The sequence below is a fragment of the Larus michahellis genome, chromosome 2 (assembly GCF_964199755.1).
Source record: "Larus michahellis chromosome 2, bLarMic1.1, whole genome shotgun sequence".
NCBI lineage: Eukaryota > Metazoa > Chordata > Aves > Charadriiformes > Laridae > Larus > Larus michahellis.
Window position 1 is genome coordinate 39,370,393 of NC_133897.1, and position 25,484 is coordinate 39,395,876.

General features: G+C 42.3%; 1 protein-coding gene across 5 annotated transcripts in view; it reads right to left on the reverse strand.

Annotated features, from left to right (window-relative positions):
* The window catches only part of ANKRD28 (ankyrin repeat domain 28), a 125,437-nt gene extending 100,479 nt beyond the window's left edge, over positions 1-24,958 (reverse strand). For 3 of the 5 annotated variants that reach the window (XM_074574958.1, XM_074574962.1, XM_074574960.1), the window contains exon 1: positions 24,764-24,919. In XM_074574958.1, the coding sequence (XP_074431059.1) occupies positions 24,764-24,790 (27 nt within the window). In that variant the 5' untranslated portion in view covers positions 24,791-24,919. Of the gene's footprint in view, positions 1-24,763 lie in introns of all 5 variants that reach the window. The other 2 variants (XM_074574963.1, XM_074574964.1) reach the window with 2 other exon arrangements.
* Between the last annotated feature and the right edge of the window lie 526 nt (positions 24,959-25,484).

The following is a 25,484-nucleotide window of genomic DNA, read 5'->3' on the forward strand; positions in this document are numbered from 1 at the left end:
ATCTTGGCTGCTAATCTCGTCTACAATTCAGAACTTTAGTTACAGCATTATTTGTGAATATGATTAAAGTCTTACTTTATGTTCTTAGAAATAAAGTATCATTTCACTGCTCAGCAACTTTTATAGAGCTCAAGTCTGTAAGGACCAGACGATAAATGCTGTACCGTAATCAATGGTACTTAACCAGGGGAAATGCATCATCTTTTCTGCAATTTCTGCACATACACACCCCCATCACTACTGTCCACACACAGTGCTCAGCAGAAGGTGCAGTAGATGGCACATGTTGGATATGGAGCTGCACAGACGTGACGTCACCCTCAGCATCCCATGACCACCCCCACTCCTCCTGCAACACTGTCCCCTTTACCCACATCGATATCCTTCATCTTACCAAGCAATTTTTGCCTAGATTCACACAAAGTATTTCGAGCACTTTGAGTACTGGTCAGAGTATTAAATATACTGATTATTTTTATAAGATTGTTCATCACAAGATACCCTGAAATATCTAACAGGATTCAAACTTGGTTTCTATAATACATTGCACATCTTCTGATCTGACAAATACTGTTTTCTAACCCAGCATTTTTGTACTTGATCTTTATGTTCGGATTTGTTTATATTATATTGTTTTGAAATTCTCCACTTCACCCTACAACTTTCTCAAACGATTATTTCCAGTAACTGACAGAAATCTAGAATCTCTAAACTGAACAGCAGAATGATGAAAAAAAGCTCTGTTTTGATGATTCTTCTATCCTAGAAATTGCAGATTGTCAAAGCAGCCATGTTACTCCGAATAATAATTTGGAATACTATATGCAAATGTACAAAGAGTGGAAAGTAACATTCTAACTTTTTCAGTTTGAAAGAATGAAAAGAAAGAGCATGATTGGTGGAAATCACTCTGAAGAGCAGCGGCAATATCAAGTTTGGACACTCGGTGGCAGCACACCAAAGAAAACCAAAATGCTTGAGCAAGACCACAAAAATTCTTAGCACATATTCCTTTATATCTCTCATACAAGTGCCAGAATTCCTGGAAGGCTCTAGTAACTTCACAAATTTAAGACAGGCACCTAAATTTTTAAGGCTACTGACTTCACATTCAAGTAGACATTAAAAGCTCAAAACTAGAAGTGCTCTACACTTCATCCTCTCTGACTGATGTTTACAGGTTCGCCTACCTCCACTAAAATTGCCAAATGCGTGCTAAATAGGATTCCCAAGCAGTTGCAAGCATGGGCAAGCAAACAGAATCAACACTTGAGAGTCTGACATCCCAACAGTGCTAACTTTTCATTCAAAGAGAACTAAATAGGGGACTCTGATTCGGATTCATCAGTTCGGATTTTACCTTCTCCCCATGCTCTCAGAAAAGGCCTATTGACACACCAGAAAACTCATTACAGTAATTTAAACTTCTCCTACCAGCATCTTTTCCACCACCCGAAACTGATGCCAGTGTTACACGTGAAAGGCAGCACGACATGCAGCAAATACCTACCAGTGCTACTATAATCAGTGACAAAGAACCAGAACCGAGTCTTCACTCATTTAAATAACTGACATTAAGCAAAGGTTAGGTATCAGATTAAATAATTTAACAAACGCATCCAAGAAATGTTTGAAACTACTGAAGCGAGAAGGAGATGTAACAAGAACACAAAGATCTGCTGGTTTCCTTCTCCTCTTATTAATGTTGTAGCAAAGGCTCATTTGCTCATGGGTAACACAGAATAGCTATCTTTTCTCTCAAACGGATCTTGTACGCAGGCGTGTACAAAGACATACAAACTATCATGCTTTATTTCTCTAACCCCATGATAAACAGCTCTATTTTGCACTACCTGTACTCTACATGCCAAACTTACCTACGGGTAATAAAAAGTTACCATATGCTATCACATCAGTAACACACAAGTTGCAATGAGAGTTCTTCTAGATTTATTTTCTACATATTAAATCTTGATTAGTATAATTTCAAGATTTTAATCAGTCATTTCTTAATGATCCCATGCAAAAGCAACTAAAAGTCTTTATAGTGCTTTTTTTTGTACCGTACATAAGTTGATATTATTCAAATGCTTGACCTCTGGAACAAAGAATTTAAGAGAACAAACTATTCTTATTCAAGCTTTATGGAGACTGAGTCATCGCTTTAAGCCAAACATTAGGAAATACACTCCACATGAATCACAGAAGAGCGACTGTGGGATTTAAAAATACAAAATAAATTCAAGTAGAGAAAATAAGCTTTCCCTCCTTTCCCTCTACCTGACCAAATAGCTTATTGTTGTCTAGTATATAAGCAGTATGGTATGGCCCTTCAGTTTGATCAGCTTTTTAAAAATACACTTTCATTGGGACACACACACACACAAAAAACGACTTAGCCTAATCCAGCATAACAGCAAAAAGATAAAATGGAGACCAAGGGGGAAAGATGAAAGCAAACACAGAAAGCAAGTGAAATGCAGCAGTTCGCCATCAGAGGGAGTACAAGCCTTAAGCAAAAGTGTTCAGCTTCCAGGTGAGAGCAGACCTGCAGCTCTGGGGCGATTATAAACACCTACACAGGTTTAAGGGAGGGCTGGTCCCCCAAATTTTTGTTGATAAACACCGTATAAGGGAGAGAGCTGAAAGAAAACAAAGAAAGTTGTTGTTGAAAAAACACAGCTACTATACATTTTTTATTTATAGACAGACATGGCCATGGGACAATGAACAAAAACTTCCAAGTTTTGCCCACAGAAATTAGAAATAAAGGTTAGAAAAAAGGTGCTCCTTATCCTTTTTTTCAGTAAACTTACTGCTTTTAAAAGGAAAAAAAAGGGTACTGTATCACAACATGGAGCTTGATTTTGGGTCTGACTGAAGTGAAAAGGGAGAAGCTGAACAAATAAGGCACTTGACGATACACCAACCTGTACTTTATCCCATGCTCTCACTTCCCCCCTTTACTGCTGTTCAGTGCCAAGTGTGACTTCAACCTACTGGACGCTCCTCAGCATTACCTGTAACAGCAGATCCTCAGCTGAGGCGTGGATAAAAGAGGGCAGAATGATCCTGTTGAAAAGAAAATAACACCTACCCACCCCAAACCAAACACAAAAGTTCTTAAGTCTCCTTTTCTATTCCTGCTAATAAAGAGGGAAGAGAAGCCATTTTTCAGCATATTTAAGACCTACTGGATAAGGTCTAGTCAACACTGATGCTCTATTAGGCTCAGCCTGTTTGAGAAGGGAAAATGCTGATTTACTCGTGTCCCAAGTTGCAGAATACAATAGCTTCCTAATACACTAGGAAAAAAATAGTTACCTATATTTCAGAGGCACTGAAGAAGTAGCAGAGTAGGGTTACAGTACCTCAGGGTATTTTCTAGATCCAACTGGTACAGCAATTTTCTTAGGTCATCTTCATTTTTCGTATTTAAAAGTGGCCTCAGCAAAATCAGCAGAAGTCTGGCATCTTTCAAAAATTAAGTCAATCGCATTTTAGTCAGGGAGAAAAAAAAAACAAAAAAACCCAACAAACAAAAAACCCCAACAAACCGAACAAAAAACCCCAACCCAAACAACTGCATGCCCAATTTTAAAAGGAAGGTCAACTAAAATCTGTTTGAATTGTAGCAAAATAATTCTTTTTTTTTTTTTTTGGGGGGGGGGGGGGTGGGCGGTGGGGGCAGGGGAGAAGACTATCTTTTTCACAGGAATCAAAAGCTGGAGGCACATACTTGGTGTTAAGTACTTCGCCTGCTTAGGACAAGTGTAAATGAGTCATACCATCTGCACTGGCATTCAAAGGATAGTCTGGCAAGATAGCAGGGAGAACACAAAGCAATATGACGCTCTGCTCTTAATGTTATGGAAGCAGTTAAGTTGGGGAGTAGAGAAAGACTCATCAGTTAAATTAAAAACTACCTACAGTAACAGACACTGAATGACTTACTTTCTGAATTTATAATTATCTGTAGGATTCTACCCAGTAATCTATAGTACTACAGAGATACCTATAGACTCACGTACAAAGACATTGCAGAGGCTGATTAATGCTGTATTTCATATGAATATATTTATCTCACAGAATAATGCAAGAGATGATCAAAGTAGAAAGTAAATACATTGGAGCGAGAAGTCATTCCAGAACATCAATAATTCAGAGAGAAGCTATTTAAGATAAGCATTTGTTACAAAGACAAGACAAAATGCATTGACAAAGGAAAAAAAACCCAAGCAACAGAACGCACGCTGGCGAGCAGCCTTCCAAACCAAGTTGTGCTGAGCAGAGCAAATGCAATAACCACATCTGAAGAAACAATAAGGACCTCGCAAAGATGCAGTGAGAGAGACTAATCCCAGCAAAGGGGGTGGAAGTCTCATCCAAAACAATGACTCGTGGCAGCGTCTGGAGCAACGTACCACAGAAGGCTGCTATTCCCAACGCAGCTGTGTGGGTAGGGGGACACAAATTCAGGGAAGTCATAACTAAGGGGTAAACGCTTACCATGAAACAAATTACAAATACTGGAAAAACATGCAAAGTTCAGGGTTCTTTGTTTTTCTTTTAAAAAAGTCCTGGAAACTTAAAGTACACGGAAGGCTGAAGTTACCATCCTTATTTTTGTTGTAATAAAACAAATGTATTTTAAAATAAAAAAACCTAAGCTTTACTTTGGATCTCAGGATGTGCAAGTCAACATATTTGGCACCTAATGTTCCATCTTTTACATCAGATGAGAGTTTGTAGTACTAAGTGATGCTAAAGATTATTTTAACGTAGCACAAGACATAGCTTATTTACGATGGTTACATTTTGAGTACTCACAGGAAGGACACCAAGTTCTCCCAAAGATATTCCTGGATATCTCGGGGGCTGGTAGGGGGAGAAGAGATATCCATCTGCTGTTCCAAAATCTTTGTGATAAATTGTTTATATTTATACCAAGCTTTGAGGAACGTTAAACGTACAATTCATTTAAAATCATATCTCACTTTCTCCTTCTAGTTTTCATGCCTTCATATAACTAAGAGATGAGAAAATCATTCACTATCTTAAAAAAAAAAAAAGTATCTGATCCACTTACGCTGGTTTATTTACTTGATCCTCTGACTCCTTCATTGGTTAAAATCAGGCATGTTATTTCAGAGCATTCTGTAGGTTATATTAATAGCATTGACAATTCCCAGCAGGTTTAACAGCAGCAGATATTCACAAGGATGTCTGCCCCCACTAATCACAGTTCACAAGTAGGTACATTAACATAAAACTAATATAATTAATATATACGTCCAGCTGTGAGCCGAGCTGATCTGGGGGGAGGAGAGGACATGAGAGGGTAGGAGGATGCTATGCCATACCATTTCCTCAGCGACTACCTATTTACCAAGGAGCACAGCTCGGAGGAGCTTCACAGGCAAATGAAGCAGTAACTCAAGCTGTTTCATTACAAACCAGCAGAACCGTCAGAGATCACGGCAAAAGTATTACACCATTTTAAAATAAAAGTAGATTCAAGAAATAGATTTAAGAGCATTCCTGCTGCTGAATCCTACTTAATGATTTCCTATTCAGAAAAAAAAGCTTTGAGCTTGAACAGCCTGGAGAATCGTGAATCTATGAAGCTGAAACCTGTACCTACATGTTATTTAAGTGTGTGTCCATGTATCTCTTCAAACAATAACTGCATATACAAAAAACCATATCAACGATAAAATATCTTATAATATACCTGGGATTAACACAGCTTTTTTTTTTTTTTTTTAAAAAAACCAACAAACTACTGCAGCTCAGATACCATTTTTCTGGTCCTCAATTTCACTTTTACAATTCTTTTTGTTAAGTACTTCAGAATGAATTTCAATTCAAAAAATTTGGAAAGAAAACAAAACAAGCAGAAGATAAATTCTGATCCTACATTAACATTAAGAGGACAGATAAGAAGGAATACAATAGCATTGCTCCTTAAATTGAGGGAACAAATCTTTGAATACTATTTCGCACATCTTTTAGCAAGGTAATTATCTGGATAAAAATAAGGTAGAGTGCTATGAGTCACAGCAGTTCCTACATAAATCAACCCATCAAGAAAGTTCACAACCAGGACATATTTTTTAGAACCTACAGCTACTTTTCAAAACCACTCTACTTTAATAAGACTAGAAGAGAGTAATGCTTTCCAATCTGAACAGATGCTTGTCACATTCAAAGAAGAGATTACAATTCAAGAAGTGATGTTCATACATATTAAAATCAAAGAATACAAGTTCAGAGCTATTTAAGTCCACTTTTGTCCACAGAATCATAGAATGGTTAAAGTTGGATGGGACCTTAAAGATCACCTAATTCCAACCCCCCTGCCCAGCAACCCACTAGACCAGGCTGCTCAAAGCCCCATCCAGCCTGGCCTTGAACACTTCCAGGGATGGGGCATCCACAGCTTCCCTCGGCAGCCTGTTCCAGTGCCTCACCACCCTCAGAGTGAAGAATTTCTTCCTGGTATCTAATCTAAATCTCCCCTCTTTCAGTTTAAATGCCCAGGCAACGAAAGCAGAGACAGGTATCCTGGGAAGAGTACAGGGACACTGCTTGGTTGTGTAGGGACGGGGCCAGGAAGGCCAAGGTGCAGCTAGAACTGAACTTTGCAAGGATACAAAGAATAATAAGAAGGGCTTCTATAGCTATGTCCACCAGAAAAGAACGGACAAAGGAAGTGTATCCTCCTCTGATGAACAAGACCGGCAAACTGTTAACAATGGATGAGGAGAAGGCTGAGGTACTCAACAAGTTTTTTGCTTCAGTCTTCACTGGCAACCTCTCTTCCCACACCTCTTGAGTGGATGGATTGCGAGAACGGGACTGAGGGAGCAAAGTCCCTCCCACTGAGAGTATCAGGTTTGTAACCACCTGAGGAACCTGAATACCCATAAGTCTATGGGACCTCATGAGATTCATACGAGAGTCCTGAGGGAACTGGTTGATGTAGTTGCCAAGCCACTCTCCATGATATTTGAAAAAATCATGGCAGTCAGCTGAAGTCCCTGGTGACTGGAAAACAGGAAACACTGCACCCATTTTTAAAAAGGGTAGAAAGGAGGACCACGGCAACTACCAACCTGTCAGCCTCACCTCTGTGCCTGGTAAGATCATGGAACAGATCCTCCTTGAAGCAATGCTAAGGCACATGGAGGACAGAGATGTAATTCAACACAGCCAGCATGGCTTCACCCAAGGCAACTCCTGCCTGAGCAAACTAGTGGCCTTCTATGATAGAGTGACTACAACAGTGAACAAGGGAAGAGCAGTGAACAAGAGAAAGGATGTCATCTATCTGGACTTCTGTAAGGCCTTTGACACAGTTACCCACAACATCCTTCACTCTAAATTGGAAATATGGATTTGATGGGTAGACTATTCGGTGGATGAGGAATTGACTGGATGATCATATCCAGAGGGTAGTGGTCAATGGCTCTATGTCCAGATGGAGATCAGTGACAAGTGGTGTCCCTCAGGTGTCTGTACTGGGACCACTACTGTTCAATATCTTCCTCAATGACATAGACAGGGGGATCAATCATAGAATGGTTCGTATTGGAAGGAACTTTAAAGACCATCTAATTACAACCCCCCTGCCACGGGCTGGGACACCCACTAGACCAGGCTGCTCAAAGCCTCATCCAGCCTAGTCCTGAACACTTCCAGGGATGGGGCATCCACAACTTCCCTAGGCAACCTGTTCCAGTGCCTCACCACCCTCACAGTAAAGAATTTCTTCTTAATATCCAACCTAAATCTCCCCTCTTTCAGTTTGAAACCATTACCCCTTGTCCTATCACTACACTCCCTGATAAAGAGTCCCTCCCCATCCTTCCTCTAGGCCCCCTTTAGGTACTGGAAAGCTGCTGTAAGGTCTCCTCAGAGTCTTCTCTTCTCCAGGCTGAACAACCCCAACTCTCTCAGCATGTCCTCATAGCAGAGGTGCTCCAGCCCTCTGATCATCTTCATGGCCCTCTGCTGGACCCATTCCAACTGGTCCATGTCCTTCTTGTGGTAAGGACTCCAGAGCTGGATGCAGTGCACCCTCAGCAAGTTTGCAGATGACACCAAGCTGAGTGGTGTGGTTGACACACCTGAGGGATGGGATGCCATCCAGAGGGACCTGGCCAGGCTCGAGAAGTGGGTCCATGTGAACCTCATGAGGTTCAACAAGGCCAAGGGCAGGGTCCTGCACTTGGGTCAGGGCAACCCTCAGTATCAATACAGGCTGGGGGATGAAGGGAATGAGAGCAGCTCCGCGGAGAAGGACTTGGGGGTACTGGTGGATGAAAAGCTGGACATGAGCCAACAATGTGTGCTTGCAGCCCAGAAAGCCAACTGTATCCTGGGTTGCACCAAAAGAAGCGTGACCGGCAGGTCAAGGAAGGTGATTCTGCCCTTCTACTCCACTCTGGTGAGACTTCACCTGGAGTACTGTATCCAGTTCTGGAGTCCTCAGCACAGGAAAGACGTGGATGGACTTGCTGGAGCAGGTCCAGAGGAGGGCCACAAAAACAATCAGAGGGATCAAACACCTCTCCTATGAGGAAAGGCTGAGAGAGTTGGTGTTGTTCATCCTGAAGAAGAGAAGGCTCCGGGGTGTCCTTCTTGAAGCCTCTCAAAACTTAAAGGGAGCTTATAAGAGAGATGGGGACAAACTCTTTAGTAGGGCCCGCTGCAATAGGTCAAGAGGTAATGGTTTTAAACTAAAAAAGGGTAGATGTAGACTAGATACAAGGAAGAATTATTTTTTTTTTTTACAATGAGGGTGGTGAGACACTGGAACGGGTTGCCCAAAGAGGTGGTAGATGCCCCATCCCTGGAAACATTCAAGGTCAGGTTGGACAGGGCTCTGAGAAATCTGATCTAGTTGAAAACATCCCTGATTATTGCACAGGGGTTGGACTAGATAACCTTTGAAGGTCCCTTCCAACCTAAACTATTCTATGATTCTATTCTATGTTTCTTAATCATATTGACTATGTCTTCAAAAGGCCATTTTAAAAAAGAGGCAGAAAAACAGAGCAAAATACATGGAATATGCCGCTCTTTGAGTAGACTTAAGAGTCTGCAATTTCATATTCCAGCACTACTAATGCACATGCGTTTTTGTGTCTTAAGAGCCTTGAGACTATTGTTAAGGTGGGGCACCAGAAGAGTCAGAATCAACTATTTCACTTGGAACAGAGGTGTTAACTGTATCCACACTAGCTTTTGACACAGCTCAATTATCTATAGCTTTTATTTTCCCAAAATGCACGCTGTAGAAGAGGAATAGCCAGCAGACTCAGAGGCACATTTTCAGCATATGGATGTAGCAGGACCTCACCTTAGAGGAGGCCCACATCAGTCAATGACAGGTCAGGTATCTGAGTAAAAAGCAACATTTGCATTTTCCATTTCAGTGTGGTTCCATGGGAAATGCAGAGGATACTTCCACACACTTCAGGACTTTCTTCCTCCAGGGTAGAACCCAGTTGCTTGGACAGGATGCACAGTCCGACTGCTTTACCTGCACCCTGCCAATTGCTTGAAGATTAGGTCATGACTGTCACTTCCACATGAACACGAGAGGAAAACTGGTGTTGTTACCGGCCACACACAAGTGCCCGAGCTGATTCCACTACGTCAATACAGCCTGCAAAGGGAGTAAAGTCAGATTCCTCTGACTGCCAGAAGCTGCTCATCTTCTCTATCTGGTCAGAGGACTGCCGTGCATAAGACCACAATTTTTTAAGTTCAGCATGATGTGGTCATTACGGGGCCAGGGGGAACGATTTTTGCAAGGCAAATTAAGGAGTAAAAAACTATTTAAAAAAATATTATTACATTTCACAGACAATGGAATACTGAAAGGGATGTGAAAAAGATGGGCTAACTGTTACAACTAAACCCGCCTGCATAGTTGACACAAGACATTCACAGGAAAACTAATCCAAACTAAGTAATGCCATCATTCTAAAGCAGATCACTCGAACCAAACGAAGACCTTACTCATTTATAATTAAAGCAGCCTTACACTGACTAAACAGAATTCACATCCAAATTACATTGTTACCTCCAAATACCTAGCTGCAGTGCTCTAAAAGAGAAAAAAAAAAAAAAAAAAAAAAAAGAAAGAGTCAGACCTTCCCTTGACAAAGAGGAACCCAAGGAGAATTGTGCCACATGAAAATTTAATGTTTTTCATTTCTTCAGGGGCGAGAAGGACAGGGGTCAGATGGGAAAAGGTTGGGAGAAGATGAAGCTCTGAACATGGAACCTAGAAGTGATGTGCACTAAACAAGGTGTGATTCCAAACCAAAATCAGACGAGGCAGAAGAACCACCCTATAAAATGAATATTCCAGCAAACACACCACCTCTCTCTACAGGACCAAATCAGTGCTGCAGCAATTCCTCTGACCTCAGTCCTAAACTGCTTAAAACCCCCCACAGAGAGAAGACAAGCAAGCTACCACCAAATCCCCATGAAGAATACACCGCCTCACCAGGCCTACTGCTCTTCAGAATAGACATTCAGTTGCTTTACTGACACTTTTTCAACTAATTTCTACCGGTGTTTAGATGAAGGGCAGATGCAGACAAATCAATTATCTTGGTTTGTATTTTTGCTTTTTAGATGCATTTAAATAGCATGCGATAACCTTTACGATGCACTGATTACTTCACTTTTATTACTTTTGCTATACTTTGTAATCTATGATTTTATCAGGACATTTAATAAAAACAGAAAATAAAAAAAAATATTTTAAGTTGTTTTAATTGCATGTGTCACTAATTAAAAAGCTTCCAAAAATGTCTCAAGTTAAGCAGGCGTTGTATGAAGGAAATACTGTGGACAGTTATTGAGCTGAATCAACCACTTGGAGTTGGTCAAAGTCTGTCAAAATTTTAAGATTAGTACAAATCTGTCAGACTTCACTTCATAAGAGAAGCTTTCCTTTTCCTCAGCTTCTTCTGGTTTTCAACACTGAACAAACCAAGTTAAGAGGAGTAATTGTAAAGAAAATAGCATTTGTTCCAGAAGAGACTACTGTTGTCTAATGCCTCTTTCACACAGAGAACTTTCACAAACTCGTTCCAAGTGCTTAGCTCATGACTTCCGCCCGTGAAGCAGTTTGAATTCAATCCTTTGGCAACCAATATATACTACTTAAGCATTTATTTTTTTTTAATTCTTTGAATGCAAGTAGATGTTATACTTAGATCTTAACAAGTTACATTCATATATTTTCCCTAATGTAATTTTTAAATTAAAAGTTTCCCTGTCCTGTTCTCTGCATCCTCAAGCTGAACATTCCTTCAAAGTTCCCACACTCCACGCCAATAAACCACACTGAAAATAGATTAACCTTTTGTCTAGTCTTATCACAGAGAACCTTTGTACAACATAATACCAAAAAGCACAACAGAAAGTACTCCGTATCTCTTGTAAGATAGGGAACATTAAGTACAGAATAGCAAAAAAATTACCATAAGTGTCATTTAATTCACAACCTTGAACCTGATTTTTAAACACTAATAGCCACATAATACAGGTGTTCTCAAAACTTGGCATACTTTTAATAACTTTCATTTATTTCAGCATAGCAAATAGGATTCTGCTGTCCTCTCACGTTCCCTCCTCTTCCAAAGAAAACACAGAATCAGATACTTAGGTAAGCTTTCTTAAATATCAAACTACTCTTCTTATTAACACTTTGTAGAGTAGTTATTTATTAAGTGTTTATCAGTCTGGGTTCCCCCCCCCCCCGCATCCCAGTGCTCATATGTTTATATTTTACACTTTTATATGTCACCCATGTGGGTTTTGACACCTAATAACTGCAGCGCTGATACTATTCCTCCAGTCTCCTCCAGTCACCTGCTCTAGAGCCCACAGCAGACAGCTGACCTACTCATGAAGCAGCCCCTGAATGACTGCCTAAGATTTTTAGGCAAATGTTAAAAAAAAAACAACCCAAAAAACCAAAAAAAATAATGGTACTGATGAGCAGTTTCAAGAACAAGCATGAAAAAAAAGCTGTAACCTGACCTTCGCTGAGTCTTCCCTATTGCTTCTAAAAAAAAAAAACAAAACAAAAGCAAAGATGAGGGACAAAATCTTCCATATTCTTTGCTTTTTAGCTCAAAATACTTATAACAAAGATATCGTGTAACACACATACAGGTGATATGTAAACAACTATTTGTTTGGAGACTGTTAAGTGCAATTTTATTATACTCTTATTTTCCCAGGCAATTATTCCTAGGGCATTCTTACAGTCCAAAGACATGCCCCCTTTTTTTTTTTTTTTAAAAAAACCAAGGTTTGTAGTTTTATCATTGTTTATTCCAGAAAATTAAACCAGAGTCAAACACATGAATAGCCTCATCCATAACCCACTGAATTAAACAGCTTTGCTGCAGGATCAAACTGGGAAACAGAATGAAGTGAGGAATAGTCCATCTTGATAAGGTTTTCTGTGCTGACGATTCAAAATGCTATCTTTTCTAGCGCCTGATAAAAACATTTGCACAACCGATGCGCTTATGTTGTGGTATCCATACAACTGTACTAGGTGATATATGGAATATAAACCAACAAGTTTAACTATTATTTTGTATTGCAGTTTCCTACAGAGCTGAGATGAAAAATTTTCTTCCATTACTGAAGATTTAAGTTTTATATTTGTAGAGAAGTGACCAGTTACTATTTTAGTTTATTTTAACTTGGTCATTTTTCTATGAACGTATTTTCTTATTAGATATTTCCCTAGCCAAAGCGTATCTCTCTGCGCAGGGAGATAGAGGGATCAGTAGTCACAACAGGCACAACTCCAAGCAGTCACTGGATGGTGTCCAAGAATTAGAGCTGCACACACAGAAGCATACGAGGGAGTCAAGAAGTTGAAGGGCTTTCTGTCCATACACGTTTCCATCAGGGAAAAGGCTGCAGCAAGTTCAGACTGCTTTTGGCATCACAGTTCTCAGGTAACAGGACTACCTGAACATGATCTTACACTTTCACTGTAACCTCCTGGGAAGAGATGGAAGGCAAGAGAAAAACTTTTTGATGTCATTTTCAGAGCTCCAGTTGGAGAACCATGAGTAACAGTGCACGTGATCGGCACGAAAGGAGGCGGAACCCCGAGAAATGCTGCAAGAAAATTGGCACGCAGTTGTCATATGGTAGATGGGAAAAAGCTGAGGGTCCTGAAAGGCAGTGCATGCGGTAAACAAGTATGTTACAGAAGTACTTTTCTTGTTTCAGTGTTTTCATAGTCAGTGTAAGTCAACACAGCATGTTACAAATAGAAGCATACATCCTTAAGACCCTAGGTTCTCTCACAATGAAAGAGGAATTCACAACCACATTCAAACCCCAAAACAATCACGAACCAGACAAGAAAATTAAGCATGTTTCTGAGTTTCAAAACACACTCTAAGAAGTTTCAGGCCAACAACTTTAGTTTCCCAGAGAGAGAGAGGTCCAAGGCAGACCACACTCAAGTTCCTCCACTGATTCCCCAGCCCTCAAACCAAAGGACACCCACAGAGGACACCTCTTCTGTGAGTACAGGAGTTTTGTCACCAAGGAGGACATTAGAGTAAGTTTATCTGAGCCAAAAAACTCCTTTCTAGTTCCTATTTAGGAAAACTTTCAAGGAACAACTTCACAGTCATATGCTAACCAAAATAATTTGTCTCTCCCTACCCTTTTCACCACTTTGCAGAAAAAAAAGGAATAAGTGACTGCTTAAGCTCAGCTGCAACCAAATATCAAACCATGGCCTTAGGCAGGAGATTAGAAGCCAGTGAGCTTCAATCATTATTGTTAGAAACTTTGCAAATGAAAAAAACAACCCAAGGAGAAGCATGTCATTAAACTCCATCCGAAAATTATGAAACTCCTACCCTTTCATGAAAATGTACCTATCCACATGACTTTAAAGATGGGGTTCATTCAGGCAATGTACTCCCATCTCTCACATGGGGACACACACACAGAGTCCAACGCCACACCAGAAATATATTATCGGTAGTTCTTATATCTGTTTTTCCTTCTCGTATCTGCCAGATGAAAACATTGGCCTTCACTGTGGTAGATAACTTCCAAGTCACATAATTAGCAGAGTTTGGGCTGTTAATTAACCTGTTAAAAGAAGAACAGAGTAACAAGAAAAACATGTAATGTTTCTGCCTGTTCTGAACCTTGCTTGTTACGGGTCGTTTTCATTGTTTCTTATCTAGCAGAAAAAAAACCAACAAGACAGTGCAAATACACACCAACCAAAGTAGTTGCCACCTCACTTCTGCAGCCACACCACGCACTATACAAAGTAAAAACACAGTATTCCAAACAGAAATCCTGTGATGATGCCTTGCTTCACAGCCACACCACGTGTCACTGCACTCACTCCACGCAAGAGCAGGTCATGAAATCTTGAGGTCAAATTACATCATTCCAACAATTCCTCTTCTTTTCTTCCATTAACCATCTTACTTTCACAAGATACTTTTCCCAAAAATAAGTGGTGTCAGGCAACATAAAGGAAGCACTAGCAGGCACTGTAGTCATGATACATTTAAAAAAAAAAAAAAGTGGGGGGGAGGCCTTTTGTGCACATCTAACACACATGTATTTCAGAAGAGGCAATAAAAGCTCCTACAGCACAGATGGCTGAACTCCAGCAGGTTATTTCTGAGATCTTTTCTGCAGACATATTCGTTCTGTCCTTGGGTTCAGTTACCTGCAGCTGACTGCTGCCACAAGACTGAGCTTCAGGCCTAGAAGATTCATTTCTGCCTGTGGTCATTCAGGAGGCAGAGACAATTTTCTGAAGAACTTACTCCGTAACGACAGTTCCAAACTGACTTTGCAACATCTCCAACCAGCATGGAGGAGAGCGCTGCTAATACTGGTATGGCAAGCTTCCAGGGAAGGGGAGCTGAACTTCTCCTCTGACAGCCTCCACAGACACCGCTGGCATTGCTATTCCTCCTGTCATTCAAACAGATACTATTTCTTTGGCTTATGTAAGTTCCAGTGAACAACTTTATAGAAGGAAACGTATCTCGCTGCTCCCCCACGTAAGGGGTTGGATGTCGAGACAGGAAACCAGTGCGACACCCTAAACGTTTACGGTATTTTCTACAGCCATTGCAACAGCAAAAGAGAGCCCTCCAGATAAAGCTTAGGTTGAAAAGCAAAACCTTAATCAACAGCTTTTTAACAAATCATGCTAATTTTTCAGCAAAATTCTTCTACTACTTGTGGGCACAGAGTCACAAACCATGGTACTTCTGCTTGGATGCTAGTAGTTGTCCTTTAATTATGTATGCAATAAGCTTAATACTTTAATGATTACTAAAGCAGTTTTAACACATACGCAGCAGGAATTTTACCAACCTTCAGGTGAGGAAACCTCACAACTAATGTGTTCAAATGCTAACTATGAAAAATATCGCACTTTTTATTTAAGCACTTATGGCTTGTTAAATGTTTTGAGTCTTAAAAAAAACAATAAAGGAGCCAATTCACAACATGCAAAGTCAAAGCCCTTTCAAAAATAAAAGATGTGGCTGCATGCAGCTATATTTGCCCTTCCAAGATGACAAATTTGATATACTTGACCCAAAGTCATTTGGGTCCTAGACCTCTGGGTCTAGGAAAACAGTAGAAAGCTCTCTTCCCTATATTATTCACAGTGTTAGTTCAAGACTGTAGATGCTGGGAGAGTCTCCTTCCCATGCTGTAGAAAGGTGCAGCAAGGTAGGAAAGTCATTGCAAACAGAGCTCCACAGAGTAGCTGGATACCTGTTGGGTTTTGGATGACCCTTAACTATGAAGCTCTGCAGTTCATCAGAAGAAGAGCTTTGCTGATCACTGATACTGACAATCTGTGGCATCCTAACCATTTTTGTCCTTCCTGTTCTCACTCTTTACAAATCCCTTCTTCACCTTTCTTTTACTCTCATTATGAAGACCTTTTCCTCTCTTGAGCTCCATTTCTTTGGGAGTAGATTAAATTGACTATTCACATCCCTGACTGCAGTAATTATAACTTGTTAAACTTATGGTAAAAGAATAGATGAATTTCTACGGACAAGTCATAAAATCTTACTTATTTTTTACTTGAAAAGTTCTATTTTAATAGACTTCTCAGTCTGAGATCTAAGTGTTAGATAATAATCTTTAAATGGCTCTGTGCTTATGAATGGAAAGAAACAGAAAACGTAACTTCATGGGGCACGAGTGGAAGAAATCAATTATGAGCTGGGTTGTTACTATAGGATCAGGAATGATGCAGGACAGTAATGGCATTTGCGACCTTGCAGGTGGCAGAGAAGTAAGAAGAGAAAGTACTCTTCCACAAATCCTCCTTAATACTGAAAATTATCCCTCAGAATGAAAGAATGCTATTTAAAAAAGCAACAGATGCAGCTCCGCTGTAAAACAAAATACCGTTCCTGGAACTGAGGCAGAAGCAAAGGAAATGAAAGCTATCAGGCAGTACCAATACAGGGTTCTAATTTGGCAAAGAGACTGCACAACAACACAATATTAAGCGTAAGATCTCTCTCTATTGATCCTCATGTTTTAGCAAACACAGCAAGAACTGAACAGAACTCTGCAGTTACAAAGGATCAGAGGCAAGAGGTAGGGAATTCCATTAACGCATTTTTTCTGAAGTGTCCTTGTACCACGACTTGGGACATTTCCGTAATTCAAAACAAGAAGTAATAATGTAACTAGAAAAAACAATGTTAGCATTCCGTTTTTCTTCATCTGCTTATTTTATGTGTGCTTTTCCTTCATTTTAACCCATGAAAAATACTTTGTGGGGTGAAGCATGGTGAGAGAATGAAGTGTAGCAGAGGTAGAGAAAAAGCAGCAGACACCACACAAGAGATGTGAGGCAGGAAAGAGACGTCAAGTGCTCAGGATGAAAAGAAAGACTTTGCACAGACTGTGTGCCCACCACCATGAGCAACGGAGAGAAGAAACAGATGACCTAAAGATGGGACAAGGAAGGAGAGAATACCGATTATCCCATACATTATACAAAACTGAGTCTGCAGTGATGGATTTAAATGATTACATTATGCATTAGTTACGGATTATGTTAGTACATAAATAACTACAGAACTTCCTGAAAGCGTTGCCCTGCTGCAGTTCAGCAGTCTTACAATTCAAGTAGGTCCCTCAGCTATGAGGTAGGTAGACCCCTGGTCTCCTGTGCTGCCTGCTGCGAGATGACCAGGTTCCTGAATGGAAGGCTCAACTTCCTCCCTGTTAGAGGTACCAGTATAGATGGAGCTATCAAAGCGTAGATGACAAACAGCAAAATCTTTAAACAAAACACAGAGTTCTTCACAGCTGCTAGAAATTCAGTAAGGTCTAAAAAGGCTCATTTTTAGCCTCAATGCTTTAACTACTGCAATTTCATTCTCATTCTGTCATGCTGACTAGAATCTTTGTGTCCCCTTCTCTTCCTTCATTAAGGTACTATTCTATCTTCACTTTGCCAAAAAAAAAAATAATAAAAATTCAGATGTACCCATGCTTTCTTCTCAGCACTGGATGGGAGTGAAGCTGGGAGTGAAGTACAGGATTTCAGCACAAAGTGAGAGTGAACCTCAAGTATGACCGCATGATTGCGGAACCACCAAGAATAACTTACAAGCAACTGCTCATCAGCTGGAATTAGGAAGGCCATTAAGTGACAGTTCATTGGTTGAAAGTATGGAAACATTAAACATTTAGGATAGCTTTAGGACAGTTCAGGACACGGCCAGAAACAGACTAACCCATGCAAACAGGCAAAGTTATGTACAAAACCTGAACATTCACTAAGTTCTCCTATTATAAGTCAGTTTACTATTAAGAGCCATTCATTCCTACTCTGAGGCAGGAAAGTTTTCCCCACCTCACCCCTGTAAACATAGTTATGAAGTTTAACAACATAAGCTCAAGCAAAGTGGTTTGTTTTTTTGTTTTACCCAAAAACCCCCGTTTAGAATACGCAGATCTTTGCTTTACACATCTCAAATTCAAATATATTCTCAATAATTTAGTGAGGAAAAATAAATTAAGTGTTCAGGCTGCCCTAAATAGGTAGGCTTTAATCATGTAAATAATCCACTTACATGGTATTCTTCAGTCAATTCACATACACACATTAGCGTAGAAACAGGCAATGAAAATCTAAGATTATATTCAATTCACAGCAAAGAGCATCTCATTATAACAGGAGAGAAGTCACTAGGTGCTTCAGCTAACTAGTAGTTCCTCAATCTACAAGGATGCTGCAGACCAACTCTTTTGCCCCCTTTCATTTGCATATCACTGCTGGTTCTTCCTCTTTAACTCTTTGCACCCACCCAGCTGGCTACAAGTCTCATCTTCCTTCCAACTACTCAGTCCCACCATTCTTGCATCAGCTGTCGCTTTTGTGCTGAAATGGGTCAGTGCTGTATAATTCATCAACACCTGAGCAATCACAACTGAATTAACATGGTTAAACTGGTATATTTCCACCCCTTGGCAAGAGTGCTAGTGTCATTATGAAGGAGAGGAAGAATAACATTCCCTGATAGTTCAGAGCTTAAATATTACGATTCTATCCTCATTTGCACAAAAGATAACACCAAGACACCTTATTTCAGATTCATCTTCAAATGCCAGATTAGGAATTGTCCTCCACCCCCAACAATGAAGGAAAACAAAACCCCCAAGAATCAGCAATATAAGGATGCTCCCAGCACTTAGTGATGGACTGCTTTGTTTATTTTTTTTATTGATGTGAAATGTTTTATGATTCGTATTGTGATACAGGTTATTTAAACACAAACATTATAAATAACTTTGAAACGGTTAGTCACTGTAACTAAGGCAACGAGTCTCCCACTCAATTTCCAGAAATAGGAATAGAGGAATAGAGGTAAGAACAAAATAAAAAGTTGGCAGGAGCAAGAAAGCAAACAATCAAATATTAGTTTGACCTCAGGAAGGTCCAGCTGACTAGAGAAAAATAAAAGGTACAGCAACTGAGAAACAAACTAGCTGCTAAAAGATAAAGTGGAGGATATGAAGTGTATAATACCAGAGAGATTTAATTTCAGTGAATGGAAACAAGGACAGAAATTTGGGAATGTAACAACCCACATCAGACAGCAGATTGCTAATTCAGAGTCTCAACAGTTACTAACTAGCTTTCTACAGGAATCATTGACTTTTTTGTGGGTGCTATGGAAGTCCCTTCTTCAGAGGCAAGCACACATTTGCCTCAATTTTTTTCCGCCTGATATTTGCCTTCAAGTAATGGTCACAAACCTTCGATGCCATCTACATGAATAGACCTTTATACCCTCACAGAAGGCCACTGAGTTAACAGGATCTGCCATGAGTATCTGACTGCAGAATCAAGGCCTGCTTTGTTTCTCCCCCACCTTTTTTTTTTTTTTTAAAAAGAAGTTTATTTTCTTCACTGAGAAGAACTACTTGCTCACAAGTTAGAAGTTCCTGAGTTACCATCAGGGAATCTGATCCCCCAAACCGAACACGTGGTAGAACCAGGTTCTCTCAACATGTTCTAATGGAAGGGCTGGTAATTACTTCGTATAACAAGATAAATGGAGTTCAAGTTACTCAAAGTTTTCCATCAATTAAAGAAACTTATCTTTTCAGTACATGTGAGTTCTTAGCCTGGGAACATGAGAATTAACAGTAAGACTTAAGGTACAATAAATATTACAGCTTCCTAATTTAGTTATCTTTTATACAGTTAAAACAGATTAGATGCAAATTCTAGGAAGAATGTGCGATAGAGAATAGAGTGCAAAGAGTAGTTCTCAAGTTCAACAAGACTCCCCAAAGTTTTGGGTTTGTTTTGGTTTGTTGGTTTTTTGGGCAGTTTTCTGTGTGTGCGTCTTTTGCGTTGTTTTTAAGAGAACAGTAACTTTAAGGTAGCTTCTATACAACAAAAAAATATTAAAACACATATCTCATTAGTCTATGTCTGAACAGAATTTGTAGAGCAATACCACGTAATTCCATTCCCACCATATCCCTCCCTCATCAAACAGCAGCAGCTCCTTTTCATCACCACAGGAGACCATTCCTCCTCTTAGTGTAACAAGGAACTAGTTGGGACATTTATTCTTGGCATGAATTCTAAAAGAATGAAGCCTAACGCTGGCAGTAATGAAAATAGCAACCATAGAGGCATTCAGAGCGTTCACTATGACACTGCAAACATTTGTTTAACTGCCAGTTGAACAAGATCCATCTTAGCTAAGAGAAAGATATAAATGGGCAATAAAGAAGTCAGTGCTCTCGCTGTTCAAGGACTTTCAAGATAAGTGGTCACTCTAATATCCTCATGCAGTTCATACTCCGATCCTTTCCACTCACATCTGACTCCTGGGAATAAATGCATTGCCTCAAGCACAGTCTAGTAGTCATACAGAAAGATCCCATACAAATTCCCTTCAAATGCCCATTATTATGAGCCATTACATATTTAAGATTCAGGGAAAACAGGAAATGTGTCATTAAAACTATCACGTACTGAAAGGAAAAAAATAAAGCTTTACCAGCTACAACGATGCTGCATCCAATGAGCTTTGCCACAAATAGTTATATAGCTGCAAAATTAAAGAAAAAATTCAGCCAGTTTTGATCAGAGCTTCATGTATTTCAACAGAACTCTACTTAAAAGCAGGCTTATGCTAGCCTAAAAGACAACCTGTAGGCGCATACACAGGTAAGGCTTGTAACAGAAAAGCAACTCAGTTGTTAGGCAATCCAAATTTCAGCTACTCACTAAGAAAAACTGGGCTGTCAATCACTCCATATGTGCAAGAGAGGCTAACTCGCAACCCCTTAAAGCAAGAATTTACCTGTTCTGGGCAACAGTTAATATACCTAGAAACTATCACTGAATAGCAAAAAACCAGAAGACGCTTCGCCTTTCACAGTTAGCTATGCAGAGCTGAGAGGGCTTTTATACAGGAGACCAAAGCATACCATTATGGAGACTCACAAGAACATTACTCCCCCCCAAAAAAGGTCTGATAAAACACCAGCGAACATTGACCTGAACTTTGCTTTCAATGCGGTTTCTTACAGGAGAGTACCACAGTGTTTCAGGAAGAAACAAACTTCTATAGCCTCCCTTTCACTTGGCATTTTAGTAGTTAAAGCAGCTTCTCACCCAGAAGAGCCTGGTATACGAAGACAGCGTGAAGGCAAACAATATGAAGAGCGAATACCTTAATCATAAGGTACACTTACTATATTTTTCATCTCTACCTTGAATGGCTTAACTTTCAGTGACAGAATTTGCAGATTCGCTTCCTCTGTTTTTAAACATGTGTGTCTAATGCTGCACAACAAACCAAGAGCAACGAGAACAACCTGCAGCTTCTAACTTGACACTTGACTGATTGCTCTTTCTGTCCCGGAGTTAAAGTTTGCTGTTGAGCATTACAGGTATCAACTTTGCTCAATACAGTTCAATTCAGCTTCAAACGCAATTTTTACAAACATGGCTCATTGGGTTTTTCTGATACCTAATATACTTTGAAAGCAAAAGTGAATCACTTCTGAAAGTGGAACATACACCCTGAATTATATCAAAACTTTGAAAGATATTCCTACCTCTTAGGATTGCAAAGCAATACAGCTCAAGCAGCATTAACACAAATTTGTAGAGTATGTACCTGCTGGCTGCTCTCTGAACCCAAGGAAAGGCCCGCTCTTCTCAGTGCATGGAAAACCTTTATTCTGAAAGTTAAATGTATCAAACTAGCCTCCAAAGACAACCAAATATTTGAGCTTCACAAACACATTAAGCATCTGTAGGATCAAAGTTTTGTTTATCAGCGTACTAAGTAAATTAAATCATCTGCAAGCACAACTGGGATTTCACCCTCTGAGCTCAACTCAGAGCCTCAGAGCAGAATTCCTCACCTCACCGTAAGTTCTCGAGCGCTGCTTTTATGCTAGCGTGCAGTAACTTCAAGAACTAAACTAAACCAAGTGTAAGAAAATAGCAAGCTGCCTTTATGCCCCAATTCTGCCTCTCCCCAGCCTAATTCTGACACTGAAATTAGTAACACAGAGCCCTTCTACGTTATCAAAGAACAAAATCAACAGGTTTCTGTTGATTTGGGAGGGAAAATAATCTTAAGAAATACACGAAAGTAATACTTTATTTAGTAGAATTGTTGTTCCAGAAAGTTATTAATCTGTCTGACTGTTGTAGGAGGACGTTAGCAAATCACTTCCCTCCTTCATACAGTACAAACAACAGAGCAGCCTTTGCGCTCCCCCATGAAACGCAGCCACCACTGAAGACAGACAGACTCACCACAGACACACATGACAATTTACTTTATCCTAAATGAACGCATCACTATGAAGGAGAGTATACAGTTTAAGCAAACTAGAAGCATGTTTCATGAAATACTGCAGATAAACACCTCTAATTTCCTACAGTACCACAGGCTGGTTTTTATAACGAGCAGGTGGTGTGATAATCTTAGCATAGCGTCAAGCCCTAAAGTCAAGACCTCTTGCAGCACACTGCACGAGAACGCTGACCTGGAGGAATTCTCTGTCAGTAGCAAAACCAAGATATTTCACGTTAATATGATTCCTCATGATTCTTGGCATTCCTCAAGAAAGCAATTTTAACAGAATTTAGTTTGGAATAACAGATTTATCAAGCAACTGACACTTACCCAGCAGAAATACAGCTGCTGCAAAAATCACTCCCCCTACAAAAGCCTCTTCAAAAGCAGCGCTCCCCTCCCTCCCTCCTTTCCCTGCCCCTACCACCCCTCTTTCAAGTGAAAGAATACTGCAATTCCCAGTGCATCAGGGCACCTTTACAGATCCACGAAGCCTCTAAAAAAATCCACCTCATGCTTCCGGATTAAAACCTCCACCACAATAGAAGCCAAAAGCCTCACATGCCTTACTCTGTCAGACCAGTGGTCCCACACAGTCCAGTATTTCACCTCAGCACCAGTCAATAGCAGGATCCTTCCCAGAAGGAAAAGTTCTGAAATACAGTACTTTCATGTTAACATATTGATGATGGGGTTTTGCTAGTTATTTCACAATGACTGTGAAACAGAAGAAGAGTTGTATTTCTTGGTTTTAACAGAAGGGCCTATTCCCTTCTGTTCCCAACAGAAGAGATGAACAAGTGTTCATTTCTGTGGAGAGCCTCCCATAGAAGAACTGTAATGAAGCCTAAAAAGAAACCAAACTCAAAGATGCTAAGTGAATTTCCGGTCCACAGTCATTCCTCACTCACAGACGGGACTATGAAAAAAAAAAAAATACAACACTAAGTTTACATAAAATACAGCAAGACATAAAGATCCCAGGCCCATATTGCTAAACGTTTTTTTAACTACAAAATCCCAAGGGACTTTCCAACCTAAGCGTAAAGAGACAGAGGTACAGGCAGACTGCTGAAATGTCGAGCAGGTAAAGACGAGCTGATACCGATCAGCATAATAAAGAGACACAGGATACCAGTTGCCCAGCCACTGCGAAGTTTCTAAGTGTTTTGGGGTTTTTTTCCTTTGTTGTTTTTTTTTTTTTTTTTTTGGGGGGGGGGGGTGTGTGTGTGTGTGTCTCCATGCATTACAGTCAGTTATCTTAAGGAAGAGCGTCAAGGAGACCAACAGCAGGCTGTATGGGAATTACAGGGAATTTGGTCTAACACACATGAAAAAGCACATTTTCTAGGAGGCATCTTTTTTCACACGCGGCAAACTGGCAGCGCAGACCCTCCCACCTTTGTATCTTGCCACCGCACGGGAGACAATAGGTAGGACAGGGGAAGACACCAGGAAAAAAAGGGACAGAGGAGGGAAGACAAGTATTTTTTCAGGAGCCGGGCTGGCAGCCGGAGAGCCGGGCGAACAAAGAAGGGTGTGATGTGCTGAAAAGCAACAAGCCACCGAAGGCACGAAAAAAAACCAAACCCAGCTCCTGCTTCCCAGCAGGGGAGCGGGGACCGGGGGAAGGTACGCCAGGACCACGGAGGAGAAAGATGCAGCAGCCGAACAAAAGGGTGATGGTTTGTCTTTTTTTAAAGGCCCGAAAGGGCGAGCGGGCAGCGCCAGGGCACGTGAAACGGCGACCGGCGGCGGCACTGCCCGGGTCGGGCTCCGGGAGGGGAGGGAGGAGCGGGGCCACCTCCAGCTCCCGCTGCCGGACACGCCGCCTGCCGCCGCGCCTCCCCAGCACGACCGGTCCCATCCCCTCACAGCGGGCGAGCGCACCCCCGGCGCCCACAGACCTCTCCCTTCCACAGACGCGGGCCCGGGGGTGCCCGCAGACCCCCTCGTCGCCCCGCTCCGCCGCTGCCGGGGCGGGGGGCACGGCCGGGGCAGTCCCGCGTTGGCCGGGCGCGCTCCGTCCGTCCCTCCCACCGCCACCTGTTAGGCCCGATACCTGTGCGGGGCGGCGGCCCCCGCCCCAGCGGGGCCACCAGCGCGCCCGCACCGGGAGCACATGGCGCCTCCCGCCGCCGGGCGGGCGCCACCCAGCCCCGGCCCCGGCAGCGGCCATGCTGCCTCCCCCTGCCCGCCGCCTGTCACACACCACAGCGGGGAGGGGGCAGGGAAGGGCGCGCAGCCGCCGCGCCCAGCGGCACCGGGAGGGGAAAGGAAGGGGGGGGAGAAGCAGGCGACGACCGCCGCCGCGCACCCACCTGCTCGCGGAGTTTGAGGAACACCATGGCGAGGCCGCCGCACCGACCGACCCACCGACCGGCCGCCGCCTCCGGCCACCAGCGACTCGGATCGGCTCCGCTCCGCTCCCCGCCCCGCTCGCGCGCCGGCCACGCCCCCCCTCCTCGCCCGCCGGCGCCACCCCGCGCCGGGGCCTCGCGCCGAATTCGCGTGCGGCGGCGCGCGGCGGGCCCGCCAGGGGCGGGGCTTCCTCCCGGTCCCGCCCCCCACCAGACCCAGCCCCGGCCCCGCCCCGCCGCTCTCCTCGCGCTCCCGAGGAGCTTCCTGAATTAACCGCCCGCCAGCATCAAAGACGCCCGCCCGCGCCGCCGGCCGCGGCCCCGGCCCGCACCACCAAGGGCGGCGCTGATTGGCCGGCGGGAGGCGGGGCGGAGTAAGGGCGGCGCTGATTGGCAGGGCGGGCGAGGCGGGCTGGCAGGGGGAGATAACGTGAGGTGGGTCCGGCTTGGGGGGGGTGTAGCGGATCTGTGAGGAGCGGCTGTGGTTTACTCAGGCCTGGTCTCGGCGACCCGGCGAGACAAGCCCCGGGACGAGGTTTACGGCATAGCCGGGGTCGGGGCTCGGCCTGAGGCGAGTTACTCCGGCAGCCCACGGCCCCAGGCAGCACTCGGTCCCGGTCCCGGTTCCGGCGGGGGAAGGGTCTGGCACCTGCCCGCGGCCCTGCGGGGTGCAGTCACCCGC